We start from the raw sequence: 26,723 nt of genomic DNA, 5'->3' as shown, positions 1-26,723 counted from the left end.
CTCTAGAGCAACAGCTAGAAAGAATAGAGCTATGCCATCTTCATGCAATGTTGTGTGCCAGGAAGGGATGGTGTTTGCAGTGGAACCAATTGTGAGCCAGGTGCCAGGAGGCTGAGTTTCTACTGATTCCCACCTTGCTGCTACTTCCTAGGCAATGTGACCATGGATGAGTCACTCTGTCTCTCTCTAACCTTTGGGTTTCTCTCTTCCAGATAAAGGATATGGGCATGATGACTCCTAATGTTCTTTCAGTTCAATAAAATCCAACAAGGACTCATTAAGTGCCAGCTGTGTGTCAGGCATTAAGAATATAAAGACAAAATGGAATAATCTCTGCCCTCAAGGAGCTTATACTCTATCGGAGGAGCCCTAACATGCTATGGTCATATGATCACATTGGTTCTCATAATAGATTTCTTTTTTTTTTTTAAACCCTTACCTTCCATCTTAGAATAAATCTTGTATATTTGTTCTAAGGAAGAAGCATGATAAGGGTTAGGCTATGGGGGAGAAGTGACTTGTCCAGAGTCACACAGCTAGGAAAGGTCTGAGGTCAAATTTGAACCCAAGACCTCCCATCTCTGGGTCTGGCTTTCAATCCACTGAGCCATCCAGCTGCCCCCTCTCATAATAGCTTTCTATTTATGTTGAGGAGGGAACCAAAGGCAGAAGGTTCATCTGTAACAAAGAGACAGACAGATTGATATAGATGATATACAGGTGATGATGATGGACAGATGATAATGTGAATCTTGAAATTTCTCAGACTTGTGAATGTTAAAAAATTCCCCATTGGGGAATTCTCCATTGGGACAATTCCCTATTGGGACCTTTCCCCATGTAAAAAATGTGAGAACTCTACTTAGATCAGAAATGTGAAGAACTCTACTCCACCCGTACTTAAGACTGCTTTAGGGGAGAAAACTCCTTGCTGAACAATGAAAAATACTTACACCCATACTTAAGCCATGCCTATTTTTAGAATTAATTACAAAGGGGTGCTAAGTACCTATAAAGGTCAGGCAACTTGTGAGCTTACAAGGAGCAAAGAGGAAAAAACTTACTCAAAGATTCTAGTCTACTCAGGTGTGAATTACTAAAAGGATTAGTCTACTCAGGTGTGAATTCAGAATGGGCTGTCCTTTGGAAAACGTCTACTGTGATTGGTAGATGGAAGAACTTAGGGGAGGTGACATAGGAGAAAACCCCCTATATAAGAAAAGGACAGTCTGTTGAAGGACACAGTCTCTTGAGAACAGTCTCTAAGAAGGCTGTTAGAAGGAGAGTGCTCTAATGAGGAGTCTCTTGGGAAAGGCTCTTGAGGATAGTCAGAAGAATCTCTCTCTGGAGAAGGATGGTTGGCTGAACTGTTGTCTATATTCTTGCTTGGACAGATCTTGTGGTGAGTGATTAAGGACTGACTGATCTCTCTCTAAAGACTCAGGTCTAGGCCATGTTGGCTTAAGGCCCTTCAAACTTATTCCTTTCTTACTCTTTCTCTCTTTCTTTAATTCCTCATTGTATTATTAATTAAAGTCTCTATAAAACCCAGTTGACTTGGGTATATTCAAAATTGGGAATATTTCCCTGGCGACCACCTTATATATTGATTTAAAAACAAGACACTGTAGTGAAAACACATTTTCTTCGGTCACAATTTACTCATCCGCTCTTAAATCTATCACAATTTATATCTTCCACTATTTTAATCACTACAGATTACAACCTCAACTATTTTAACTCTTACAGTTTATGGTTCCCATTCTTTTAAATGCCACAATAGCTAGATGTGAAATGGGTAGATAGAGGGTAGACAGATGGATAGGGAAGTGAAGGAGACAAAGATGGATGGATAGGTTGGTAGATGGATAGATGATAGGTGACAGATGATGGATGAGATAGGTGAGAGATAATGATGGTAAGAGATAAAAGATGGTAGGTCGATGGAGAGATATGTGCTAGAGACAGATAGATGGCTAGATTGATAATGGCTAGATGGATGAGATGAATAGATGATCCTAAGAATGATAGAACTAGACAGATAGATGGATAGACAGACGATACATGGGTGATAGAGACAGACAAAGGATGGATCGATTGAGGATAGATGATAGAGGGATAATCAATAGATGGATGAGATAGATGACAGCCAGAGACAGATAAATAGATAGATTAGATAGAGACCCAACCTGTGATTTCATGGACCCAGGAACTTTTAGAAGAGGAAGTTTCCTCTACCAATGTGGGACAGCACCACCTCTATAATTTTTAGAGATTGCCTAGAACCCGGGGTCAAATAGAGAAGAAGCCACTTATCAGTACACATGGATCCCTGCTGTCCTCATATTGATGTAGACTAAAATGTAATGTTATCTATGTTTTATTATATTTTTACTTATTGTGTTAAATATTTCCCAATTATATTTTCATCTTTTTCCTGTGACACTGTGGCTGATATTTCTGGTCTAGTGCCCCTAGAGGCTGAGTGATTTAGTCACTATGTTCCAGAAGCAGTGTGAACCTAGGTCTTCTTGGATCGACGGACAACTAACTCTCTTTTGAGCACACTAAGTCATGTGTTACTCACCTCCCACGTGTGTGTGTCAGGAAACAACACCGTTCATAGGATTATAGGTTTTATAACTAAAAGGGACTTGGGAGATTGTCGAGTTCAAATTGAAAGAGAGAGACCCAATGAGATGGAGTGCTTTGCCCAGGGGTCACACACATAATAAGTCGCAGAGGCAGGATGAGAGCCCAGATCCCCTGACTTCACATCTAGAGCTTTTTCCTATAAACTCTGTTCTTCATTTAATGAAAACAGAACCAGAGGGAGAAAGCAGAATGGGTACAAGGACACTGAAGAAGTTAACGGTAAAGATCAACACATGACCAAGGCCCCTGGTTCCATTCAGGTGCACTCTGGGACCTATTTTGGAGTTCTGGATTTGTTCTGATCAAATGTTTCAAAAACATGCTGGTTCCATTGTGGTTTCAACTGGTCTACCTGGTAGTTTGGGGAAGGCTTGGGTTCAATTCCCAGGGCAGTAAAATGATATCTCCATATTAGGGTTCCTTCGGGTTGGATAGTTCAGTACATTGAAGACTGATGACTGGATCTGGGGCAGTTCATGTTTCTAGGTTCTAGTTCCTAGTCACTTAATAGGATACTAGCTGTGTGACCCTGGCCAAGTTACTCTTCTATTTCTACAAGGCAGTTGGTGGCACAGTGGGTATAGCAGTGAGGTTGAAGTCAGGAAGACCTGAGTTCAAATCTATCCTGAGACACTTACTAGTTGTGACCTCAGGTAAGTTAACCTTTGCCTCAGTTTCCTCAACTGTTAAATAGAGAATGATTATAGCACCTACTTCCTAGGACTGTCATGTAGATCAAATGAGATAGCATCTATAAAGCACTTAACACAGTGCCTCAGTTTCCTCAACTGTTAAATACAGAATGATAATAGCACCTACTTCCTAGGACTGTCATGTAAATCAAATGAGATAGCATCTATAAAGCACTTAACACAGTGCCGGGCGCACAGTAGGCACTATATAAGTGCTTATTCCCTTTCCCTCTCCTGTAACATGCCTACCTCCCAGGATTGCTTGTGAAGATCAAATGAGATAATATTTGTAAAGCATTGTCTATTAAACTGATGGTAGATGGGTGAAGAATAGATAATGGTGAGGAGAGAAATGGTGAACAGGTGAAGAGATGAATGGCAGGTCCAATGGCTAGAGAGGTGATAGAGGGACAGCAGGATGGACAAAGGGAAAGATGAAAGCTAGGTGAATTGATGGCAGATAATACTGATGTCCATTAAACGTGGGCATGACCAAGAACATCCTGAGCTCCATTTGTTGCCCTTCCTCTGACCGCTTAACTCTGGTGAGAGCCCTGGTGATGCATGGCAACCTGTGACTCTAGGAGACACTGGATCTGCTTCAGGTCCCTCCAAGAGACAGCAGAAAAAAGGGATGGTGGGGGCAGCTGGGTAGCTCAGTGGATGGAGAGCCAAGCCTCGAGATGGGAGGTCCTGGGCTCAAATCTGGCCTCAGACACTTCCCAGCTGGGTGACCTTGGGCAAGTCACTTAACCCCCATTGCCTAGCCCTTACCATTCTTCTGCCTTGGAACCAATACACAGTGTTGATTCTAAGACAGAAGATAAGGGTTTAAAAAAATGATTCTGAGAAGGGTCCCCGGCACCAGAAAGATTCAGAAGCCTTGTTCTAGAGATTAGCAAGCTTTGAGGTAACAGGTATGTTTTTGTTTATTTTTGTAAGAGTTAAAGACTCCTCCTCCACTTCCTCCAGTAGTAACTAGTACCTCTTTCTACTAATAACTAGCATTTATATGACACTTTAGGGTGTATAAATATCTCATTTGACCCTCACAACAACTCTGGGAGGGAGATGCTATTAATTATACCCATTTTACAGATGAGGAAACAGAGGTTAAATGGCTTACTCAAGGTCACACAGGTAGTAAGGGGGTTGAGGAGGAAGAAGGGGAGAGAATAAGCATTTAAAATGGTACTTACTATGTGCCAGGCACTATGTTAAGCTCTTTTTTAAACCTCACCTTCTGTCTTAGAATCAATACTTGATTCTAAGAATCAATACTTGATTCTAAGACAGAAGAGTGGTAAGGGCCAGGCAGTGGGGGTTAAGTGACTTTCTGAGGGTGACACAGCTAGAAAGTGACTAAGACCAGATTTGAACCCAGACTCTCCAGTCTCCAGGCTTGGTTCTTTAACCCACTGAGCCAAAAAGCTTTCCCCATAAGCTCTTTCTATAAATATCTCATTTGATCCTCACAACAAGCCTGAAAGGCAGGTACTATTATTATCTGCATTTTACACTGAAGGAAACTGAGGCAAACAGAGGTTCAGTGCCTTGCCCAGGCTCACATAGCTAATAAGTGTTTAAGGCCAGATTTCAACTCTGGTCTTCCTGAGGTACTATTATTATTACAATTTTATAGTTAAAGAAACTGAGGCAAACAGAGGTTCAGTGACTTGGCCAGGGTCTTTCAGCTAGTAAATGTCTGAAGCCATATTTCAACTCTAGTCTTCTTGACTTCAGACTGAATCCTCTATCCAATGCCCCACAAAGCTGTTCTTTCGGGAAATGATCATTTATTAAGCACCTTCTAGGTGCTAGGCATTACGCTAAGCACTTTACAAAGGTAGGCTCATTTGAGATAGTCAAGTGGCTGAGGCAGGAATTAGGTTTTTCCTAACTCCAAACCCAACTCTGTGTATCCTGAGCCACCCAGCTACCAAACGAACCCTTCTAGAGTCAGAAGATCTGGGTTCAAATCCTGCCTCTGATGCTTTATTCCTGAGTGACCATGAGCATATCTGTCAACGTCACTGAGCCTGCGACTTCATCTGCAAAATGGAGGAGATGGACTAGATGACTGGTGAGGTCTTGGAAGCTCAAAGTCTATGATGTCCAATGCTATCGGTTCAAAGCAGCTTTGGAGAATCTCTTCCTTGGGGAGGGGAAGGGGTTGGTTGACCAGAGAAGCTCTCGAGCAGGACCTTCCTACTCCATAAACACACGGAGAGCAATTTTCCTCTGATGACTGTTTGGGCTGTGTCCCAGTGGTCTTGGTGTGTTCTATTACCATTCTCCTTAATACAATGATTTCTTTGTTTTTATTTTTTAATTTTTATTTTAAGGAAAGTGACTATATTTATTGATCTGCCATAATATAAAGTAATTGTAATTATAGATGAAAAATACTTTGATGGAATATTTGTAATACGGTGATTTCTTTTTTTAAATTTTTTATTTTAAGGAAAGTGACTATTTATTTATCTGCCATAATATAAAGTAATTTTAAATATATATGAAAAATACTTTGATAGAATATTTGTAATACAACGATTTCTTTTTAAAAAATTTTTATTTTAAGGAAAGTGACTATATTTATTGATCTGCCATAATATAAAGTAATTGTAATTATAAATGAAAAATACTTTGATAGAATATTTGTAATACAACGATTTCTTTTTTTTTAATTTTTATTTTAAGGAAAGTGACTATTTATTTATCTGCCATAATATAAAGTAATTTTAAATATATATGAAAAATACTTTGATAGAATATTTGTAATACAACGATTTCTTTTTAAAAAATTTTTATTTTAAGGAAAGTGACTATATTTATTGATCTGCCATAATATAAAGTAATTGTAATTATAAATGAAAAATATTTTGATAGAATATTTGTAATATAAGGATTTCTTTTTTTTAATTTTTATTTTAAGGAAAGTGACTATTTATTTATCTGCCATAATATAAAGTAATTTTAAATATATATGAAAAATACTTTGATAGAATATTTGTAATACAACGATTTCTTTTTAAAAAATTTTTATTTTACGGAAAGTGACTATATTTATTGATCTGCCATAATATAAAGTAATTGTAATTATAAATGAAAAATACTTTGATAGAATATTTGTAATATAAGGATTTCTTTTTTTTAATTTTTATTTTAAGGAAAGTGACTATTTATTTATCTGCCATAATATAAAGTAATTTTAAATATATATGAAAAATACTTTGATAGAATATTTGTAATACAATGATTTCTTTTTAAAAAATTTTTATTTTAAGGAAAGTGACTATATTTATTGATCTGCCATAATATAAAGTAATTGTAATTATAAATGAAAAATACTTTGATAGAATATTTGTAATATAAGGATTTCTTTTTTTTTAATTTTTATTTTAAGGAAAGTGACTATTTATTTATCTGCCATAATATAAAGTAATTTTAAATATATATGAAAAATACTTTGATAGAATATTTGTAATACAACGATTTCTTTTTAAAAAATTTTTATTTTAAGGAAAGTGACTATATTTATTGATCTGCCATAATATAAAGTAATTGTAATTATAAATGAAAAATACTTTGATAGAATATTTGTAATATAAGGATTTCTTTTTTTTAATTTTTATTTTAAGGAAAGTGACTATTTATGTCATAATATAAAGTAATTTTAAATATATATGAAAAATACTTTGATAGAATATTTGTAATACAACGATTTCTTTTTAAAAAATTTTTATTTTAAGGAAAGTGACTATATTTATTGATCTGCCATAATTTAAAGTAATTGTAATTATAAATGAAAAATACTTTGATAGAATATTTGTAATACAACGATTTCTTTTAAAAATTTTTTATTTTAAGGAAAATGACTATATTTATTGATCTGCCATAATATAAAGTAATTGTAATTATAAATGAAAAATACTTTGATGGCATATTTGTAATATGATTTCTTATTCCCATCCCCTTTCTCGGTAAAAGAAGCCTCTCGCCAGTGTGTCGGCTAGTCCTCTCCGCTCCTCCTCCCAGCCAACTCCCTCCCCAGTGACGACTCTTACAGGAAGGCAAACCAATTACCTTTTCTTTTGAAGACAGCGTAGGATGCACAAACTTCCTGTAGAGGAGGCTGGAGCCCTTTGTGTAAGGAGACAGCAACCAGGCCACGAAGGCTATTTTGAGTTCATAATAGAAGGGGAACCTGGAGATGGTTAGGAAAACAGGCATTCAGTGAAAGGGCCACCCCCAGAAGGCTCCCATCCTGCCCCTCTCGCAGATTCCCCCATATGTGCCCAGCGCAGACACCAGGAAGCTCTGGCGGCTGCCTCTTGCCCTCTGTCCTGGCCACCCCAGTCGCCTTTTCCTCAAGATTCCTCGAAAAAGCTTTGCCACCCAAGCTCAGGGGATCATCGCCATGCTCACATTGCCTCCCCAAGAGCGGGGGGGGGGGGGGGGGGGGGGGGGGGGCGGTGCTCCAGATGAAGGCTCCGAGCGCTCCAGACCACCGCACCAGTCTGATTTCCTGCTGCTCTATATTCCCAGGAAAACTGGGCTGAGAGCTATTTCGGGAGCACAACCATCAGCCCCCCACTCAAGCCTTCCCCCCAGGCCCAGATGAAGACTGCTCATGCAGGGCAATCCTGAGGGACTTCTGGGACAGAGAGCGCTCTCCACCTCCAGGGAAAGAACTGTGGATGCAGATCAAGAAAGATGACTTTTCCCTTCAGCTTATTTGGGGTTTTATTTGGGGAGTTTGGTTTGATATGATTATTCGCTTACAAAAATAAACAACAAGGGAAGCTGTTTTCATGATAAGACACGGAGAACCCAGATGGAATGGCTCACCATCTCCGGAAAGGAGAGAGGGAGAGCATTTGGATCAGAGAACTTCAGGAAATTTAGGGGGAAAATTGTTACTACATGTAACTGGCAAAAATAAAATATCTTTACAAAAGAGAAAAAAAGACCGGTCTTTAGCCTTTAAAAATCTGTCCTTGAGGGGGCAACGGGGTAGCTCAGTTGATAGAGAGCCAGGCCTAGAGAAGGGAGTTCAAACGTGGCCTCAGACACTTCCCAGCAGTGTGACTCTGGGCAAGTCACTTGACCCCCATTGCCTAGCCCTTACTGCTCTTCTGCCTTGGAACCAACATGCAGTAATGATTCTAAGATGAAAGGAAAGGGTTTAAAAAAAATCCATCCTTGACCTCACCTCTCTGACTCCTGATCTTCTTCCAAGCTGCAGTGACAGCTTCTCCAGGAAGCCTTCCCTGATCCCCACCTTCCTAGTGTTCATGCTCCCATCCCCCTTTAATGGCCTCAAGTCTATGTGTTTATGTGTCTGTTGCCTCATCCCCATGGAATGTCAGTTTATCCTGGAGGCCACAAACTGGCTTCTTCCCATTCTAGTTCTTCCTCCGCAGATGCCAACCACTTCTAAGCACAGGGCTGACCCTGATTGCTGCATCGCTGCCTCCAGCGAGAGCTAAGCATCGGCTCAACAGCTAGAGGACCTCCTAGCTCGCCACTCCAGGGAGCCCTCGGCAAGAGCGTCCTGGGCAGTTCTGGGGAGATCTGGTTCAGGGAGGCCTCCCAGGTTCCCTGATTTCAGGGCCAGCAAGTCAAGGCATCTTTTCGCATCGGCCAGCTCTTGCCACATCCCCTCCCTGTCTCCTTTTGCCTGAACCCTTCCTCCCTCATTATGGAGAAAGCATATATGTTTTGTTCTTTTATTCCTTCTGGGAGTCTAGCCTGCATGTGTCAGGGGCTTCCTTGCTGGTGAAGTCTGATGATTAGGGTTCTTCATATTGCTGCATCACTTGCACTCTCCTCAATAAATAGCAATGGCTCCCTATTGCTTCCAGAGTAAAATAGGAACTGTGCTCTTTCTTTCTCTCTTTCTCTCTCTCTTTCTCTCTCTCTCTCTTTCTCTTTCTTTCTCTCTCTCTTTCTTTCTCTCTCTCTCTTTCTCTTTCTCTCTCTCTCTTTTTTCTCTCTCTCTTTCTTCCTCTCTTTTTTTCTCTTTCTCTCTTTCTTTTTCTCTCTCTTTCTTTCTTCCTTATCTTTCACCTTAGAATCACTACTCTGTGTTGGTTCTAAGACAGAAGAGTGGTCAGGGCTAGGCATTGGGGGTCAAGTGACTTGCCCAGGGTCACCCAGTTAGGAAGTGTCTGAGATCAGATTTGAACCCAGGACCTGCTGTCTCTAGGCCTGGCTCTCTATACACGAAACAATCTCATTGCCCCTTCCTTCCTTCCTTCCTTCCTTCCTTCCTTCCTTCCTTCCTTCCTTCCTTCCTTCCTTCCTTCCTTCCTTCCTCTCTCTCTTTTCTCTCTCTTTCTCTCCCTCTTTCTCTCTCTCTCTTTTCCTTATTTATTTTTATGTTTATGTATTTATATTTATTTATTTTAAAACCTTTACCTTCCATCTTGGAATCAATACTGTGTATTGGTTCCAAGGCAGAAGAGTGGTAAGGACTGGGCAATGGGGGTTAAGTGACTTTCCCAGGGTCACATAGCTGATAAGTGTCTGAGTTCAGATTCAAATCCAGGACCTCCCATCTCTAGGCCTGGCTCTCCATCCACTCAGCTACCCGCTGCCCCCTCTGTTTATTTTTTAAAGTCATTTACAACCTGATTCCAATGGACACCTCCAGTCTCATTATATATCATTCTGCTTCCTACAACTAGGTGATAGAGTGACTCAAGCTTGGGGCCTAGAGTCAGGAGGGCTAGGGTTGAAATCTGAGCATTTACTAGCTGTGTGATCCTGGGCAAGTCACTTCCCCTTTTTCTGGCTCCAGTTTCTCAATTCTAAAATGCGGATAAACATAGGACCTAATCTCTAGGGTTGTGGTGAGGACCAAATGAGAAAAGATTTCCAAAGTGCTTACCATCGATCTTGGCATATAGTAGGTGCTTCATAAAGGCATGTTTCCTTCCCTCCTCTACTCAACAGCTTGCCAAACTGGTCTTCTCTCTTTTCTTCCCACACAACACTGAGGACTCATCTTCCTGTCTTTGCAGGGCACCCCCTACCCCCCATGCCTGGACTGTTATCCCTCCTCTCCTCTGGCTCAAAGAATCACTCAGCAGAAGCCCTGCTGTCTCCCTGAGCTCTCATGCTGCCCCCATCTCCAGCGTTCTCTCTTCCCAATGGCGGGCAGCTTGGCTTCTTTGGCTTCCTTTTGGGTTTATTCTGCACCCATGTGTGCAGGGCACACATGTCCAGGCACAACAGAGTGCTGGTTCCTCCGGTTCCAGAATCCTTTCATGTTGGAGCCTGGCTCCTGCCTTCAGCACCCAGGACAGGGCTTTGGGATCCTTAAAGCTCTGGGTGTCCAGAGCCACACAGCAGGTCCTTAATGGGTGTTTGTGGCTCCATTGACTTTTGTTTGTGTATTCCTGATGCTGCCTACAGGAAGGGCGCTTAACTTGTCCAATTGAATTCAAAGAAGGCAGTACCAAAGAATGGTGAGGCTAGGGTTCAGATTCTAGCCTGTGCCCCTGACTCGTTGGGTCAGCCAGTCTCTGTGCCTCAGTTTCCTCATTTTTGAAAGGGAAACTATACATTTTACACATTTCTCAAGCACATCACTCCCCCTTGCACAAGCACAAACTCACATACATGTGCCCCCCCCATTTTCTTTGTCTGTGAAGCCACAGCATCTCCGGGAAGCTGGGGAGTGGAATGTGTCTGGAGAAGAGCCTGGCCTCCCCTGGACCATCCATCCATCCATTCTTGGCTCAGCTGTTCTGGGCGCCATCTTCCCGTTCTTTCTGGGAAGATGAGGCCAGAGGAAGGTGAGCAGTTGGGGCCCCAGATGGGGACTTTCTAGGGATGAGGGAGCATCCCAAGGCCAGGATCTTCCTTGGCCCTCTGCACCCAGCTCAAGCCACTAGGAAACCGAGGATAAACCTTGACACCCTCCTCCGTCTAGCCAATGGACATTGAAAGAGTGGCTTCTCCCTCCCTTTTCCTAGCCAGGTCAGAGTTAGAACAATCCTGGGAGATCAGTCCATTCTGCTACCCCACATGCACACCTATTTTTAGACCAGGAAGCTGAGGCCCAGAGAAATTAAGGGACCTCCCACAAGTCACCAAGTGCCTAAGTGGAAGAGAGAGGATTTGAACCCTGGTCTGCCGACTCTCATCCTGGAGCTCCCTCGAGTTCTACTATAAATCGCTGCTCCAAATGCTTTGCTGATTTTCAGAAATACTCCCTGAGGGGGCAGCTGGGTGGCTCAGTGGATGGAGAGCCTGAAAACAGCAAGTCCTGGGTTCAAGTTTGACCTCAGATACTTCCTAGCTGTGGGACCCTGGGCGAGTGCTTAATTAACCCCAATTTCCTTGCCCTTACTGCTCTTCTGCCTTGGAAAAGATACTTACTTAGTATCAATTCTTTTTTAGAAATCCTTCTGTATTAGAATCAATACTATGTATCGTTTCTAAGACTGAAGAGTGGTAACTAGGCAATGGAGGCTAAATGACTTGTCCAGGGTCACAAAGGTAGGAAATATCTGAGATTCTATTTGAACCCAGAACTTCCTATTCCCAGGCCTGGCTCCTTATCCACCAGGCCACCTTGCTGCCCCTTTTAGTATGGATTCTAAGACAGAATGTAAAAAAAAAATGCCCTGTTGGTGCAACTACAAATGGATTCATCCATTCTGGAAAGAAATTTGGAATGATGAAGGAAGGATAGAAATAAACATTTCTGAAGCACCTACTATGTGCCAGGCATTGTGCTAAGGGATTTACACATATTTCTCCTTTGATCCTCATAACAACCTGAGAAAGAGGTAGTTATTATAAACCCCATTTTAGATTTGGGGAAACTGAGACAGAGGTTGAATGACTTGCCCGGGGACACTGGGGGCAGATCTAAACTGGAGTTTTCTTGACTCTAGACCCTTTTCTCCACTGTAGGTAGCATAGAGACCTCCAAAGTTTGAAAACTATGCCTGGACTTTGACCTAGTGATAGTTTAGACATATATCCCAGAGATATCGAAGAAAGAGAAAATGGGCCTAAATGTACAAAAATATTATTTACTGTGGCTCTAGCTATGGTAGCAAAAAACCAGAAATGGAGGGGGTACCCGTCAGTTGGAATTGACTACACATCATGGCGGGCGAATGGAATGGAACGCCATTGGGCTAAAAGAAATGACAAAAGGCAGAGTGAAGGAAGCAACACCAGGAGAACAATTTCTGCCACAACCACATGTTTGTAAAGCAAACAAGGTCGAAAGCATCAAGGACTCTGACCAACGCAGAGAGCCGCCATGATTGTATAGGCTCAAGATGGAGCCTGCCCCCAGCTCCTGACTGAGAAGGATTCGGGATGCAGACGGAGCCCGGCTTTTTGGACATGGCCAGTGAAGGATCTGTTTGGCTTGCCCGGGCATTTCTGTCCCAAGAGTTTTGCTGTTCTTTCTCTTTTTTCCAACAGGGGACGAGGGAAGCTGGGAGGCCTCAGAAATCAGGTTTTGTTCATTGGTCAAAAATTTAATGAAAAAAAGGCATGTCTCCTATTTCATCTTTGGTCCCCTCCAACGTGGCAAAGACTTCAGGTAGGTCTGATTCTCTCCTGGTTTTCAGAGCTTAGGAAAAGCCGGTGTGTTTCCAGAAGCTCATTCAGAAACTCAAGTCCAGCCACTGGGTGGGGGTGAAGAGAGAACCCGGAGCCTCAGATCTGGGCTCCAACAACCTTCCTCGAGCCCCTGCAGACTCTCTGGGGGATCCCTGGGCTCACAGCCCTGGAGCTGAGCTATCATCAAAGGAACCTGGGTGACCGGCTTGCTCAGCTTGGTGTATTTCCTCCAGCACCAAGTGGAAAGCGAGTCACGGTAGCTGGACCAGGCTGAGCCAGGACCTCGGGTTACAGCCAGCCATTGTGAGAGTTGGTGCTTTGCTGATACACATCGATGGAGGAGAAAGCCAAGCATCAAACTAGGCAGTAACTCCCAAGGAAATGCTCCTCGGCCAACTGCAGGGAACACTTGGGACAAGGGAGAAGGAAGCCACAGCCTCTCCATTCCTGATCCTCCCAGGAAACAGCGATTGCTGGATTTGGAACCAAAGGACCTGGTTTGGATCCTAGCTCTGCCAATTACAACCTATGTGATTGTGAGTCACTTCCCTTGATGGGCCTCAGTTTTTTCATCTGTAAAATGGGGAGAAGGGGAAGAATTCCAACTCAATCTATACTTTGAACAGGTAGAAGAGAGAGAAAACAGCTTCGTTTGTGTATGTTTAAAAGGGGGATAATGATGCCTGATTTATTTGCCATTTTTGCTTTAGAACCGGTAGGACCTTAGAGGTCATCTAGTCCAATCCCCTCATTTTGCAGATGAAGAAACTGAGGCACAGAGGTGAAATAACAGAGTACTTAGCAGTCCAAAGAACATATTCTCCATTCGTTGGTTGTCTTATTTCTTTGATATCAACTTTGATTTTCCTTTTTTCCTTCTATTAAGTTTTATTTTGTCTTTCTGAATCAAATTTCTGGGTAGAAAAACCACTCAGCCTGACTTGAGATTGAGTTCTTCCTTAACAACAGGTAAAAACATCCAACGCCAGGAGCACATCTGAAAACGTATGCAACATTTTGCCCTAGTAGACCTCCACCTCTCTGATTCAGAGGAGAAAGGTACAGTCTATACATCCCCAAGCAGGACTGAGCCCATAAGTCAAGGGAGAACCTTGGTAGAAAAAGACTGTCCTAGAGGCGAACGCAATGGTCCAAAACCGAGACCTGCCGATGTTCGGCAGTTCCAAAAGAACTTCATGCAGATGACACCAGGCACAAGACCCTGTAGCAGGTAGAGGGCACTGTGCCTGAGACCAAAAGATCCAGGCTCAAAGCCCACCTTTGTAAAATTGAGATTTGAACTCTGGACTTCAATCCCCACAAGTCCTTGCTCCACTTCCCCAAAATGCTTTGTAATCTCACAGAATTCTGAGGTGGGCGAGATCGAGAAGGTACTTAAGCTGATTGCAAAGGCTTTTGAGCTCTCTTTTTGGACTTCCGTTTTGGAGCAGACGTGGCTCTTTCCATAATGTAGGTGAGGTCTTGTCTAGGCTTCTGGCCTAGGCACGTTTTCCTTATCCTGTATTTCTTTTAATCCTTAACTTTTAATAAACCTCTAAAAATATAATACTCCTTGCAGAGAGAAACTAATTTCTACCTGCCTCAGTCTCCCCTAAATTTTAATCTTTACACCTTGGATATGTACTAGCTATGTGATCTTGAGTAAGTCAAGGTCAAACTGGTGCCTCAGTTTCTTCCCCTGTAAAATGATGGGATTACGTCCTATGGCCTCTGAGGTCTTTTCTATCTCTCATCCACAATCCTACAATTGGGTGTTATTTTCTGGTTCAACATGCTCTCTCCCTTTCCTCCTCTTCACACTGGCACAGTAAGTAATTGCTTCTGGCCTCACCAAAAAATGTTCCTAATCACCATTCTTCCCTCCGCCCTCACTCCCCCATCACTCACCAGCAAAGAAAGATATCCGTGAATGTCTCTGCTGTTGTAAAAAGTGCAAATATAATCCAGTACATCATCCATTTTACCTGTCGGGAGAGAAAACAATCAGCCTGATGAGAAGAGGGATGGAGGCTTCGTCCGACCTCCCACCACATCAGACCGGCCAAAAGCTCAGGCAGCCTTCCAGGCCAAGGTTGGCTCCCCCCTTCCCATCCCTCAGACTCCTCTCCAAAGACAGATCTGGTTCTGAGCTGGTTTTCAAAGCCTGGGGGAAAAGCCAACATGTTTTCAGAGTCCATTCAGAAACTCAAGCCCAGCCCTCAGGTGGAGGTTGGGGGAACTCTGAGGATCCAGGACTGGCTCCGGCAACATTCTGAGAGCCATGGTAGACTCCCTGGGGGAAGCCTAAGTCCAGAGCCCTGGCGCTGAGCTACAATCAAAGTAACCGGGTTGGATTGCTGACTGGTACATTGGCCTCACTCCAGGATGTGGATGAAGCTGGGACGCCACTTCTCCCAGAGGCTGGATGGGGCTTCCCAACCTCTCATACCAAGATCCTTTTATTCTAGCCTTATAAGTCAGGTCTTTAATGAACCCCTGGAGCAATTAGCTTCAAAGGGGCTCCAAGACTTTCACTCTCTTGGAGGGGAAGGGTCCTAAACTTGGGCTCCCTTCTTCCCGTCCCACACCACTATCCAACTGCATCTTCCACATGGTTTCTGGAGGAGGGACTGCCAAAACCGGTATCAGGACAAAGACTTCTGATGCTTCCTATAGAACCACTGGCACATAATTTAACCTTCCAGAGCCGGGTGCCTCCTCTGTATAAAGAGAATAATATTACCTAGTAACATGGTACTTTGAATTGCTACTTAATGCAACAAGTGTTTTAACACTTTCAGTATTTTGAGAAGTAACATGATATAGGGGAGGGTACTGGACCTGATTTCAGATCCTGATTCTGCCACTTACTGAGCTTACTGACTTTCCAGCTGTGGGACCTCTAGCCCTCAGTTTCCTCATCTATAAAATGGGGATAATAATAATAATTCCTGTCTCACAGGGTATTTTGAGAGAATAAATGAATCAATGTGTTCACAAACCTAAAAGTACTCTATAAATGTTACCCAATATTATAATTGTGTCACTTCCCTATTTAGAAATTTTCAGTGGTTTTAAGGAGGTCTCTAGGATAAAATCTAAATGCCTTAGTTTGGCATTCGATGCTTTCCACAAATTGGCTCCTGTGTATTTTTCTAGTTTAATCTCCTGTAGTGAGGTGGTAAAATGGATACAACATTCTTACAGTCAGGAAATTCATGTTTTTCAGTCATGTCTGACCCCTTATGATCCTGTCTGGGTTTTCTTGGCAAAGATACTGGAGTGGCTTGCCATTTCCTTCTGCAGTTCATTTGATAGATGAGGAAACTGAATCAAGCAGGGTTAAGTGACTTGCCCAGAGTCACACAGCCAGGAAGCATCTGAAGTCAGATTCGAGCTCAAGTTTTTCTGGCTACAGGCCCAGGGCTCTATCCACTGTGTTACACAGCTACCTTCCTGCAGTCAGGAAGACATGAGTTCAAATTCAGCATCAGATACTTAATAGCTATGTGAACCTGGGAGAGTCACTTAACTTCTATCTTCCTCTTTTTTTTTTTGTCTGTAAAATGGGGATAATAAGGGAACCTACCTTGCAGGGTTGGAAATGAAGTATTTGTAAACCTTTAAGTTCTATATAAATGCTAGTGATCATAATTATTATTACTTTTCTCTTGAGAAGCAATATTCTTATAGTGGATGAACTGCTGGGTTTGGAGTCAAGAAAACCTAGATTCAAATCCTGTCACAGGCACTTATAGACTGTGGGATCCTGGGTACGTCTCTTAGCCTTTCTGAGCCTCAGTTTCCTTATCTGTAAAGTAAGGGGTTTAGAGCCTCTAAATTCCATTAGAGCGCTAAATCAGACACCATTATATAAACTATGCTCCATGGAACCAAACTCTTTGCTACTCCCTTCTTCATGACTCATTTCTGTGCCTCTTTTCCTCTGCTTATGCCATCCCTCCCACCAGGATGCCCTTTCCCCTTATATCATCATTTTGATTCTCTTTTGAATTCCAATGGCTCTATATGTGGGGAGAAAGTGGATTTGGGGAAATGGCTTCAGTTTCATTCTTGGGATCTACCTTGATTTCTATTCTAAGAAAACACTCCTTTTGCATTATTATGATGCAATGAATGTGGAAATGGTGGCTTGTAAGCGATAGAATATGGACCCACACAGACTAAAGGTACCTGCAGGAAGTTTTCAGGGATGCTATATTTGCCCTTCTCGTGTGCCTTTCGGGAGGAGGGAAAGGCTTATTATTATTATTATTATCATCATTATTATTATTACATCTTTTACCTTTCTAACACACTGATTTCCATATACGCCTTCCCTTCTCCCCACCATCAAATCTTCCATTATAACAGAAAAAAAAATTAAACTCAATATGACAGTTCACCAGAAACAATCAGTGCATCAATGGTGCCTGACAGCATATACAAAATTCCATCCTCATAAGTCTCACTCCTCCAAATCAATCAATAAACATGTATCAAGCACCAATAGTAAGTCAATGTGCCAAGTGCTGGGGATACACAAAGAGCCAAAAGGCAGTCCCTGCCCTCAAGGAGCTTACAGGCAAATGGGGAAACAATAAGCAAACAAATATATACAAAGCAAGTTATAGACAGGATAAAACAGAAGTAATGAGCAGAGGGAAGGTTCTAGAATTAAGGGGAGTCAGGGAAGGAGGGAAAGGAGGGAAGTGCCAAGGTTGGTCGTTATAACCACACACAATTCCATTTTGTTATACTGAATTTTCACCTGCCTCTTTTACGTTGTGGATAGTGTCTTTCTAGTTTCGCTTATTTCTCTCTGTTATCAGTTCACATAATTCTTCCCAGATTTTTCAGAATTTTTGATGTTTGTCATATTTTCACAGCGTGGTAATATATCTAGCCAATTGACATGAATTTATTAAGTGCTTAGTATATCTCAGGCACTTTGCTAAGAAACAGGGAAACAAAGACAAGCCAGTTCCTGCCTTCAGGTAGCTTACATTCTTTTTTTTTTAACCCTTACTTTCTGTTTTAGAATCAATACTGGGTATTGGTTCTAAGGCAGAAGAGTGGTAAGGGCTAGGCAATGAGGCTGAAGTGACTTACCCAGGGTCACACAGCTAGGAAGTATCTGAGACCAGATTTGAACTCAGGAACTCCTGTCTCTAGGCCTGGCTCTCCATCCACTGAGCCACCTAGCTGCCGGCCCAGGTTATCTTACATTCTAATAGGAGAGAAAACCTGGATATAAATAGGCAGATACAAGAACTGTGCAGAAGAGATTGCAGACAACCTCAGAGGAGAAAGCCCTAGCACCTAGGGAAACCAGGAATGACCTCCCATAAAAGGGAGAACCAAAGACGAGTCATAAAGGACTCCATTGCATTTATATACCCCAGTTTGTTTAACTTTTCTCCAAATAATGGGCACTCATTTTGTTTTGATCTCCTTGCTACCACACAAATCCTGCTAGTCATATTTGGATCTTGTTCAGTCATTTCTCAATCATGTCTGACTCTTTGTGACCCCATTTGGGTTTTTTGGGCAGAAACTGGAGTAGTTTGCCATTTCCTTGATTTGCTTGACAGATAAGGAAAGTGAGGCAAACAGAATTAAATGACTTGCCCAGGGTCATTCATCGAGTAGGTGCCTAATGCCAGATTTGAACTCAAGACAAGTCTTCCTGACTCCAGATCTGGTGTTGTATCCATTACACACCTAATATGTATGGAGAGAATTTCCTTCTGTCTGATCTAGCCCAGGAATGGGTTAGAGGGTGAAGATACTTCAATTACTTTTTTCCTCTCCCAAACACTTTCCACATTTGGAAATTTGCATTCTAGTTATCGGTGCACTGGTTTTCTCCCTCCTGTCACACTGTTGACATGCTGAGAGCAGAGACTGCCTTGTTCTCCTCTATAATCCCAAGGTACCAAGGCTAAGGTCTTCCATGACTAGCAGTATGGCAGTGGTCAGAGGGCTACTGAACGTGGAATCAGAAAGACCTACATTCCACTCCTGTCTCTCCCTAGCTGTGCAACAATGGGCAACCTCTCTTCACCTATAAAATGTAGGCAGTTAGGTAGCTCAGTGACTAGAGCACGGAGTCTGGAGTCAGGAAGACCTGAGTTTAAATCCAGCCTCAGACACTTCTCAGCTATGTGACCCTGGACAAGTCACTTAACCCCCATTGCCTAGCCCTTACTACTCTTCTGCCTTGGAACCACTATACAGTATTGATTCCAAGACAGAAGGTAAAGGTTTAAAAAAAAAAAAGATACTAAATATTGGAAGAAAAGTGATAAGGGCTAGGCAATTGGGGCTAAGTGACTTGTGCAGAGTCACAGAGCTGGGAAGTGTCTGAGCCACATTCGAACCCAGGACCTCCCATCTCCAGGCTTGGCTCTCTATCCACTGAGCCTCCCAGCTGCCCCCATCCAAGCTATTAATAGTTACTCAATAAAGAGTAGGGTAAAAAGGGACAGCTCAGAAATTCAACGAGCATCAAGGAAATTATTGTTGTGGTTGAGTCATTTCAGTCGTTTGCCTCTTTGAGATCCCATTGGGGGGTTTCCTGGCAGAGATACTGGAGTGCTTTGTCATCTCCTTCTCCAGCTCCAGGTGAGCCGAGCACCTGGACCATTCCACCCCAGTTAGGACGGATGAGGTCCTTTGGAAAAAGGGGGGAGATCTGAACACAGCAGGGACAGTGTCAGGGCAGGGAGCATTGGGGAAGGAGGGAAAGGGAAAGGGAGAGGAGAAAAACCATATATATACACATATATGTGTGTAAAAAATCAGATAAGACATAAATGCAAAGTCCTAAATATATTTAATACATACAAAGCAAGTAGAAGCCATATGAAATACCTATTTGGCCATTCCCAGAAGTTCAGAGGTGGAGGGCCTCTACTCTAAGCCATATCTGAATAAGCTTCCCCTGTAGAGGCCATCGAACCAGGACCTCTGCTCCCAGCCTCTCCTAAGGGGAGCTAGTCACCTCGAGGCACTCCTTGCCACTGAGGCAGCTGGTGTCCTTAGGAAGGACATCCAAGCTCAGTCTGCTTCTTTGCGGTGTTCACCCATCCTGCTCCTGGTTCTGCCCTCTGAGGCCAGGCAGAACCAGGCAAATCCCTCTACCAGGTGGCAGACCCAAAGGATATTAGTGCCTCATGAAAATCAAATGACGTTTAGGTTTTTATCTCAGGCTCAAAATAACAACCATCACCTTGGAGTGGTTCCTGTATCAAAGTTTTGTCATCTATTGATATGCAGAGGATTAATTCAACCATATTTATTAAGCATCTGTTACAGCCCAGGCACCAGCCAACTCTAGGTGCTTTGGGTACAAAGGCAAAACCCAGAATGATGCCTGCCCTCAAGGAGCTTCCATTCTCCTGGGAAGAGAGCAGGATACAGCAGGAGCCCAGGTAAGTCAATCCAACCGCAGATACAAGCGATTCAAAGAAAGAGGAAGCACAAACAACTTGGGAGAAAGCAAGACAAACCTTGAAGGATGTAAGTGATTATAGCTTAGCCCAATGCCTAGAACACAGGAAGCACTTAATGCTTTTTTGTTGACTTGACCCAATGTGGAAGTGAGGAAGAAGTAGGACACCAAAGGTTCAAAGATACAGAGACAGGAAATAGAATTTGATCTAAGGGGAGTATCTAGCAGGCAAGTTTAACTGGAATGGAAGTGTGTGATGGGAAATGATATTTAATTCTAGGTAAAAATGTCAAATTTTAAAATTTAATTTTATGATTTAATTTTATTTCTATGATATATTTCTATAATTCTATTTCCTTACTTGAAAATAATTTTAGAACTATATATGTAAATGGAGTTTAGATCTTTTTGGTGTATCCCTAATAGTGTCCACCAAATTGCTCTGGACAAAGTAGGGTCTTAATAAACATTTTAATATTGATTAGTTATATTTAATAATAATTTAAATATTAATCATAGTGATAATAATGAATATTAAAATAATATCTGGTTTCATTGGTTTGCACACCTTCAGTAAATAAGGGGTACCAGACTATTTGACACTCAGGAGAGACCTTGTCATTCCCATTGGTCTGGTTCCCAATTTAAATCCCTTTTCATTTCAGTCTTCAAGTCAGTTTCCTGCCTGGGCAGAAGATGCATTGACCAGGCAATACGAACAGCCAGTACAAATAAGCATCCTGCATCCTGGCTTACAAGTCAGGCTCTTGTGTGAAACTGATGAGTGGGGACCCATTCATCAAAGTCTGTTCACCTGCACAGCTGAGAATAGAACCTACCCTGTGTATAATGTTATTTCCTATAACCCTGCCTGCCATGAAGCTCATCCTCAAAAAGACACAGTCCTCACATTACTCCCTGGCTAACAAAAAAAGATAAATATGAGGCAGCTAGATGGCACACTGGGTAGAGCTCCAGACCTGTAGCTGGGAAGACATGGGTTCAAATCTGACTTGTGATACTTCTTAGCTATGTGACCTTAGGCAAGTCATTTAACCCCCATTGCCTAGCCCATGCTACTTTTCTGTCTTATTTTTATTTACTATTTACTTATTACTAAGACAGAAAGTAAAGGCTTAAAAAATGGGAAAGGAAGCAGGACTGAAAGAAATTAAGAATCATGAGACTGGATGCTCTAAACTTAGATTTTCATACCCCTTGGTCCATCATTCTGCAACAAAAATTAGTTGGGCCTTCAACTGGACATTGGTGGAACAGTCCTACCTAGGTGAAGCCCACGACCATCAAAAACTTCCATGTCCAAAGCCCCTCATAAAGCAATTTCCTCAGCAGCTTCCTCTGAAGTAGGTAGTGTTATTATCCCATTAATGATCAATCAATCAATCAACAAACATTCATTAAGTGCCTACTATGTACCAGATGCTGAGCTAGGTGCTTGGGGATACAAATACAAAGACTAAAACAAATCCTACCCTCATAAAACTTACATTCAAGCAACAAATACTTTTAAAATGCCTACTATGTTCCAGGAACTCTACATTTCCCCCTTCTGCTGGGGATACAAATATAAGAGATGAAACAACCCAACATTCAAAGATCTTACATTTAGTTAACAAGCTTTTATTAATTATCTACTCCAGGTAAAGTGCTGGAGGTACAAAGACTTAAGTTTACATTCTATGAGAAGGAAGGAGAAAAGGCCAAGACGAGGTGGAGAAGCTGGTTTGGGATATGTCGTCTCTCGTTGGTCCTCAGATGCTGGTATCAAAGAGCTACCCAAGGCAAGTAGAGGCAGGGCTTGGAGTGCCCTGTTTCATCACAGAGGGGTAACCTGTGCCCCTGCTTGCCCTGTTTATCTCCTTGAATTGTCTTTCGTGGGTCCCAGGAGATCATTCGCGGAAAGAGACGAGACTGGCAAAGCAATTTTTAGTGATCCTGGCATGAAAAATTCATTACCTTTCACATACATCATTTAGTGCCAATCACAAGCCACACCATGGGGATAGAGACACTTTTATAATGGTATGGGGGGGGTCTTCTTCCTGTCTTCCTTTCTTTGCCCTTGTGATTAAGACTTCTGGGGAGAAAGGGGAAGTTAGGTGGCATAGTGGATGGGGTATAAGACCTGGAGATGGGAGGTCCTGGATTCAAATGTGGCCTCAGATACTTCCTAGCTGTATGACCCTGGACAAGTCACTTAACCCCAATTGCCTAACCCTTACCACTCTTCTGCCCTGGAACCAATACTTAGTATGGAATCTAAGACAGAAGAAGAGAATTAAAAAGGATTACTTACATATTCCTTAATGTCCTTTGACTTTACTGCCTTGTAAGAATAATACGCAGGATAAAGGGTGCCAAACAGGAGCCTGGAGAGAAAAGAGAAACAAAGAGAATCTGGGTGAATGGTTTTAGTCTTGTCCCAGAGAAGATATTTCCCTTCCCCTCCAAGAAAAGAGCAATAGCCAGGATAGATGACTACAATGACAACAATGATGACGATGACGAAGACAACAACAACATCATCAACATCAACAACAAACCAAACAACAACAACAACAGCTCATATTTTATAGAAGGGGTTTTAAGGTTTATGGGATGCTTTTTACTAAGTGATGTCACCCTACGGATCGCCCTGTGTTATGCCCAGGATGCTATATTGTTCATGTAAACTGTGGGGTACAGGAGACCCCAGTAGGGCAACAGGGAGCAATTTGACAAGTGCTAATTAAGTGCTGATACGCACCAACTCTAGGTGCAGTATTAGGCTTGGAAAAAGAAGACTTGAGTTAAGTCTCTGACCCTTACTAGGCTGTGACCCTGGGCAAAACACTTCTCTCTCTACCTCAGTTTCCTCATCTGTAAAATGGGGATCTACTCCAAAGGGGTGTTTGGAGAACCCAATTAAATGACAAATGTAAAGGGGTTTGCAAACCTTAAAGTTCTCTATAAAAGTTAGTTCTCATTAGCCATGATGGGTAAGAGGCTCTGAAGACAAAACCCAGTCTGTGAGACCCTTAAGGAATTTATACTCTACGTGGGTAGACAAACACACACACACACACACACACACACACACATTTAAGTATATACAAAATGTATTTGCAGAGCACATCTGGCATAATATTGTTCTTATTGTTCAGTCTTTTTTAGTCACTTTATTAAGGGATTTTAAAAATATCTTATTTATAAGATAACAAATAAATTTTATTTTATACATTTCATAAACAAATTTATTAAATAAAATAAAAAGTTTAAATAAATTAAATGATAAATAAAATTTATTAAATAAAAAATTCATTTTTATAAAATTTATAAATAAATTAAATAATAAAGTTTATTAGATAAATTTCATTCTCAAAATAAATTAAATGATAAATAAAACTTATTAAATAACAAATTTCATTCTCTAAATAAATTAAATAATAAAGTTTATTAGATAACAAACTTCATTCTCTAAATAAATTAAATGATAAATAAAATTTATTAAATAATAAAACACTTTATTTTATACATTTTATAAATTACACAAGAAATAAATTTTATTAAATAATTTTTTTTTGTAAGTGCCAGGAACTCTACAAGAGACTGAGAACACATTTTCAGGTCTGTGATCTCATCACTGTCAGTTCTTTTACCAGCTGTGCTGATGACAATCCTTCTACCCATCTTCTTTCCCCCTGGGCAATTCTTGTCCAGGTCTTTTGATACATCCTCAACCTCCATGGTCCTCAGTTTCCTCATCTGTAAAACGCCAGAGTTGGACTGCTGTTGTTGCACAGTTGTTTCAGTTGTATCGGACTCTTGGTGACCCCATTTGGAGTTTTCTTGGCAACAATATTGGAGGGGTTTGCCATTTCCCTCTCCAGCTCATTTGACAGATGAGGAAACTGAGGCTGAGAGGCTTCCATGTTTTTCCCAGGGTCATACAGCAGCTAGGAAGTGCCTGAATATCAGGCTTTCTGATGGTACGCTCTCACGTGCCACCTGGCTGCCCTGGCACAGAGCAGATATTTAGTTAATACTTACTGATTGTTTGTTATTAATTGGGGGGGTCACCCCGCCCCCCCAGAGCAGAGGCCTCCTATGGCACCTGAACTGAATGGGCTCCAGGAGGCAGGAAGAGGGGGGTGGGAAAGAAGGGCATTATAGGCACGGGGAACAGGTGTGGAGGTGGGAGGGAGAATGTCCAGGAGGGGAAACAGTAGCCGCCGATCGAAATACAAAATGAGAGTAATTGTACCAACTGATGATCAAGAGAGACCCAGTTAATCCCAGGCAGTTGCTATTGCCTTGCCCCATTCCCCAGAGCTCACTACCATTTGCTGCCAAGGCACAGCAAAAGACTCCTAACCAGAAGCCACAGCTAACAAATGCCTTCACTGGCTGCCCTCCCCATGTGTCACTAGCTAGAATGCTTCTGGGTGGGTGAGGTGAGCAGCCTGCCTCTTCCGCCTAACCAACTGTTAGCACCTCTTTGGTGTATAGTGAGAAATTCTCGAACCCCTAAAACGACATTACCCAAAATTCCTTTCTGTATTACCCAGAATCCTTTTCCCTTTTCCTGAGCCCTCAGGTTTTGCGTACTTGTATCTAAGTGGGCTGTGACTCTTCCCACGCACTCTTCTTCCTCACAGCTCTCTCCGTTGCCCTAGCCTTTTTACTTTCCCTTTGCTTCAAGTTAAATATTTAATAAATATTACTAAATATAACACTTGGAGTATTGGACATTAATTTTAATATTTACATCAGTGAAAATGGCCTGAACAAGGCTGGAAGCGAGGCACACAAGAGCAGCCTTTGGGGGCTCAGAGATACTTTGGGTTATCTAATCCAACCGGATGGCAGCCAGGGGTGCAGTGGATAGAGGGCCAGATCTGGAGTCAGGAAGACCTGAGTACAAATCTAACTAACTGTGTGACCCTGGGCAAGTCACTTAACCCTGTTGGCCTTAGTTTCCTCATTGATCAAAATGAGCTGGAGAAGGAAATGACAAACCACTCCAATATTTTTGCCAAGAAAACTACACATGTGGGTCACCAAAAGTTGGGCATGACCAAAACAACTGAACAATAACAACAATCGAACCCCAACATTTTATAGATAAGGAAAATGAGGACCACAGAGGCAGAGAATTTACAAAAAGACAGACAAGAGCTGCTCAGGAGGAGAGGAGATGGGTAGAGGGGCTGCCATCAGCACAGATGGCAAAAAGAATCCACTGTAACAAGATCATAAACCTAAGGAAGCATTTCCAGGCCCTTGCAGAGCTCCTGGCGCATAGTAGGTATTCAAGAAATGTTTGTCAAATCAATTCAATTATGTACTAGCTGTGTATAGAGAAGAGTGTCAGGCCCTGGGGAGAAATACAAAGCTCAGATCCTACATAGCCTCTGCCCTCTCACAGCTTCCAATATGGTAGACAGTATGAAACATACACAAAAGACTTAGTTCTTTTTTTAATTTGAGAATTACAAAACAAAGTGCTATGAATGGGAGTATGTGGCAGCAAAGGATTTTAATAGGCGTAATCATGGAAGGCTTCATGGCATTTGAGCAGGTCTTAAAAGCATGGGTCAGTATGATCAAAAGGCATAAAATCAGGAAAATGTGGGGTATGTCTATGGGACCCCAGGGGATCCTGGGATCAGCTTGTGTGGCGGCAGCACAATAACCCAGAAGGTAACTGACCTTATCTTGGGGAGGGTGGGTGGCACAGCAGAAAGAGTCCCAGCTCTGGAGTCAGAGGACCTGGGTTCAAATTCTGCCTCTGATGCTATGAGATCCTAGCTATGAGGCAGGTTCCTTCACCTCCCCTGACCTCAGTTTACTCACTGGCAAAATGAGCGAGTTGGATGAGATGACCTTGGAGGTCCATTCCAGAGCCATGATCCTAAGTCACTTAGCTTCCCTTGGGCTTAGTTTCCTTGCCTATAATGTGAGGGATTGGACCAAAATGGTCCCTGAGGTCCTTCTAGCCCTCGATCCATGGACTTGGCTTGGTTAGTCACAGAATTTTAAAAATGGGAGTGGTGAGATTAGAGCTTTACACCTAACAGTCTACTGAAGGGTGGCTTCGAGTGGTGAAAGCAGAGGCAGAAAGACTGGTTAGGAAGCTGACCACTCAGGTATGTGGAATTCAGCACCATGGCTGGCTCCTAGCCTTGGGCAGCCTGTCCCCCTGCCTGGAATGTACTCCCTGTTCATCCTCTTCCTTCAAGGCTCTGCCCAGGTACCAAATCCTCCTCCTCCAAGACCTTCAAGATCTTCCTCCACCACCATTGGCTTCTCCTTCTTTATAT

The 26,723-nt window shown here is 42.2% G+C and overlaps 1 protein-coding gene across 6 annotated transcripts in view; it reads right to left on the bottom strand.

The window, feature by feature from the left end:
• REEP1 (receptor accessory protein 1) overlaps positions 1-26,723 on the bottom strand; it is a 137,326-nt gene that overhangs the window by 56,361 nt on the left and 54,242 nt on the right. For all 6 annotated transcript variants that reach the window (XM_056813233.1, XM_007477724.3, XM_056813217.1 and 3 more), the window contains exons 2-4: positions 22,718-22,790; positions 14,853-14,929; positions 7,434-7,554 (exon numbers count right to left, since the gene is read on the bottom strand). In XM_056813233.1, the coding sequence (XP_056669211.1) occupies positions 7,434-7,554; positions 14,853-14,929; positions 22,718-22,790 (271 nt within the window). The remainder of the gene's footprint in view (positions 1-7,433; positions 7,555-14,852; positions 14,930-22,717; positions 22,791-26,723) is intronic.

This window comes from Monodelphis domestica, chromosome 1 (genome assembly GCF_027887165.1).
Source record: "Monodelphis domestica isolate mMonDom1 chromosome 1, mMonDom1.pri, whole genome shotgun sequence".
In the NCBI taxonomy this organism is placed as follows: Eukaryota; Metazoa; Chordata; class Mammalia; order Didelphimorphia; family Didelphidae; genus Monodelphis; species Monodelphis domestica.
The sequence above is the reverse complement of the archived record's forward strand: the minus strand, read 5'-3'. Positions and strand labels throughout refer to the sequence as shown.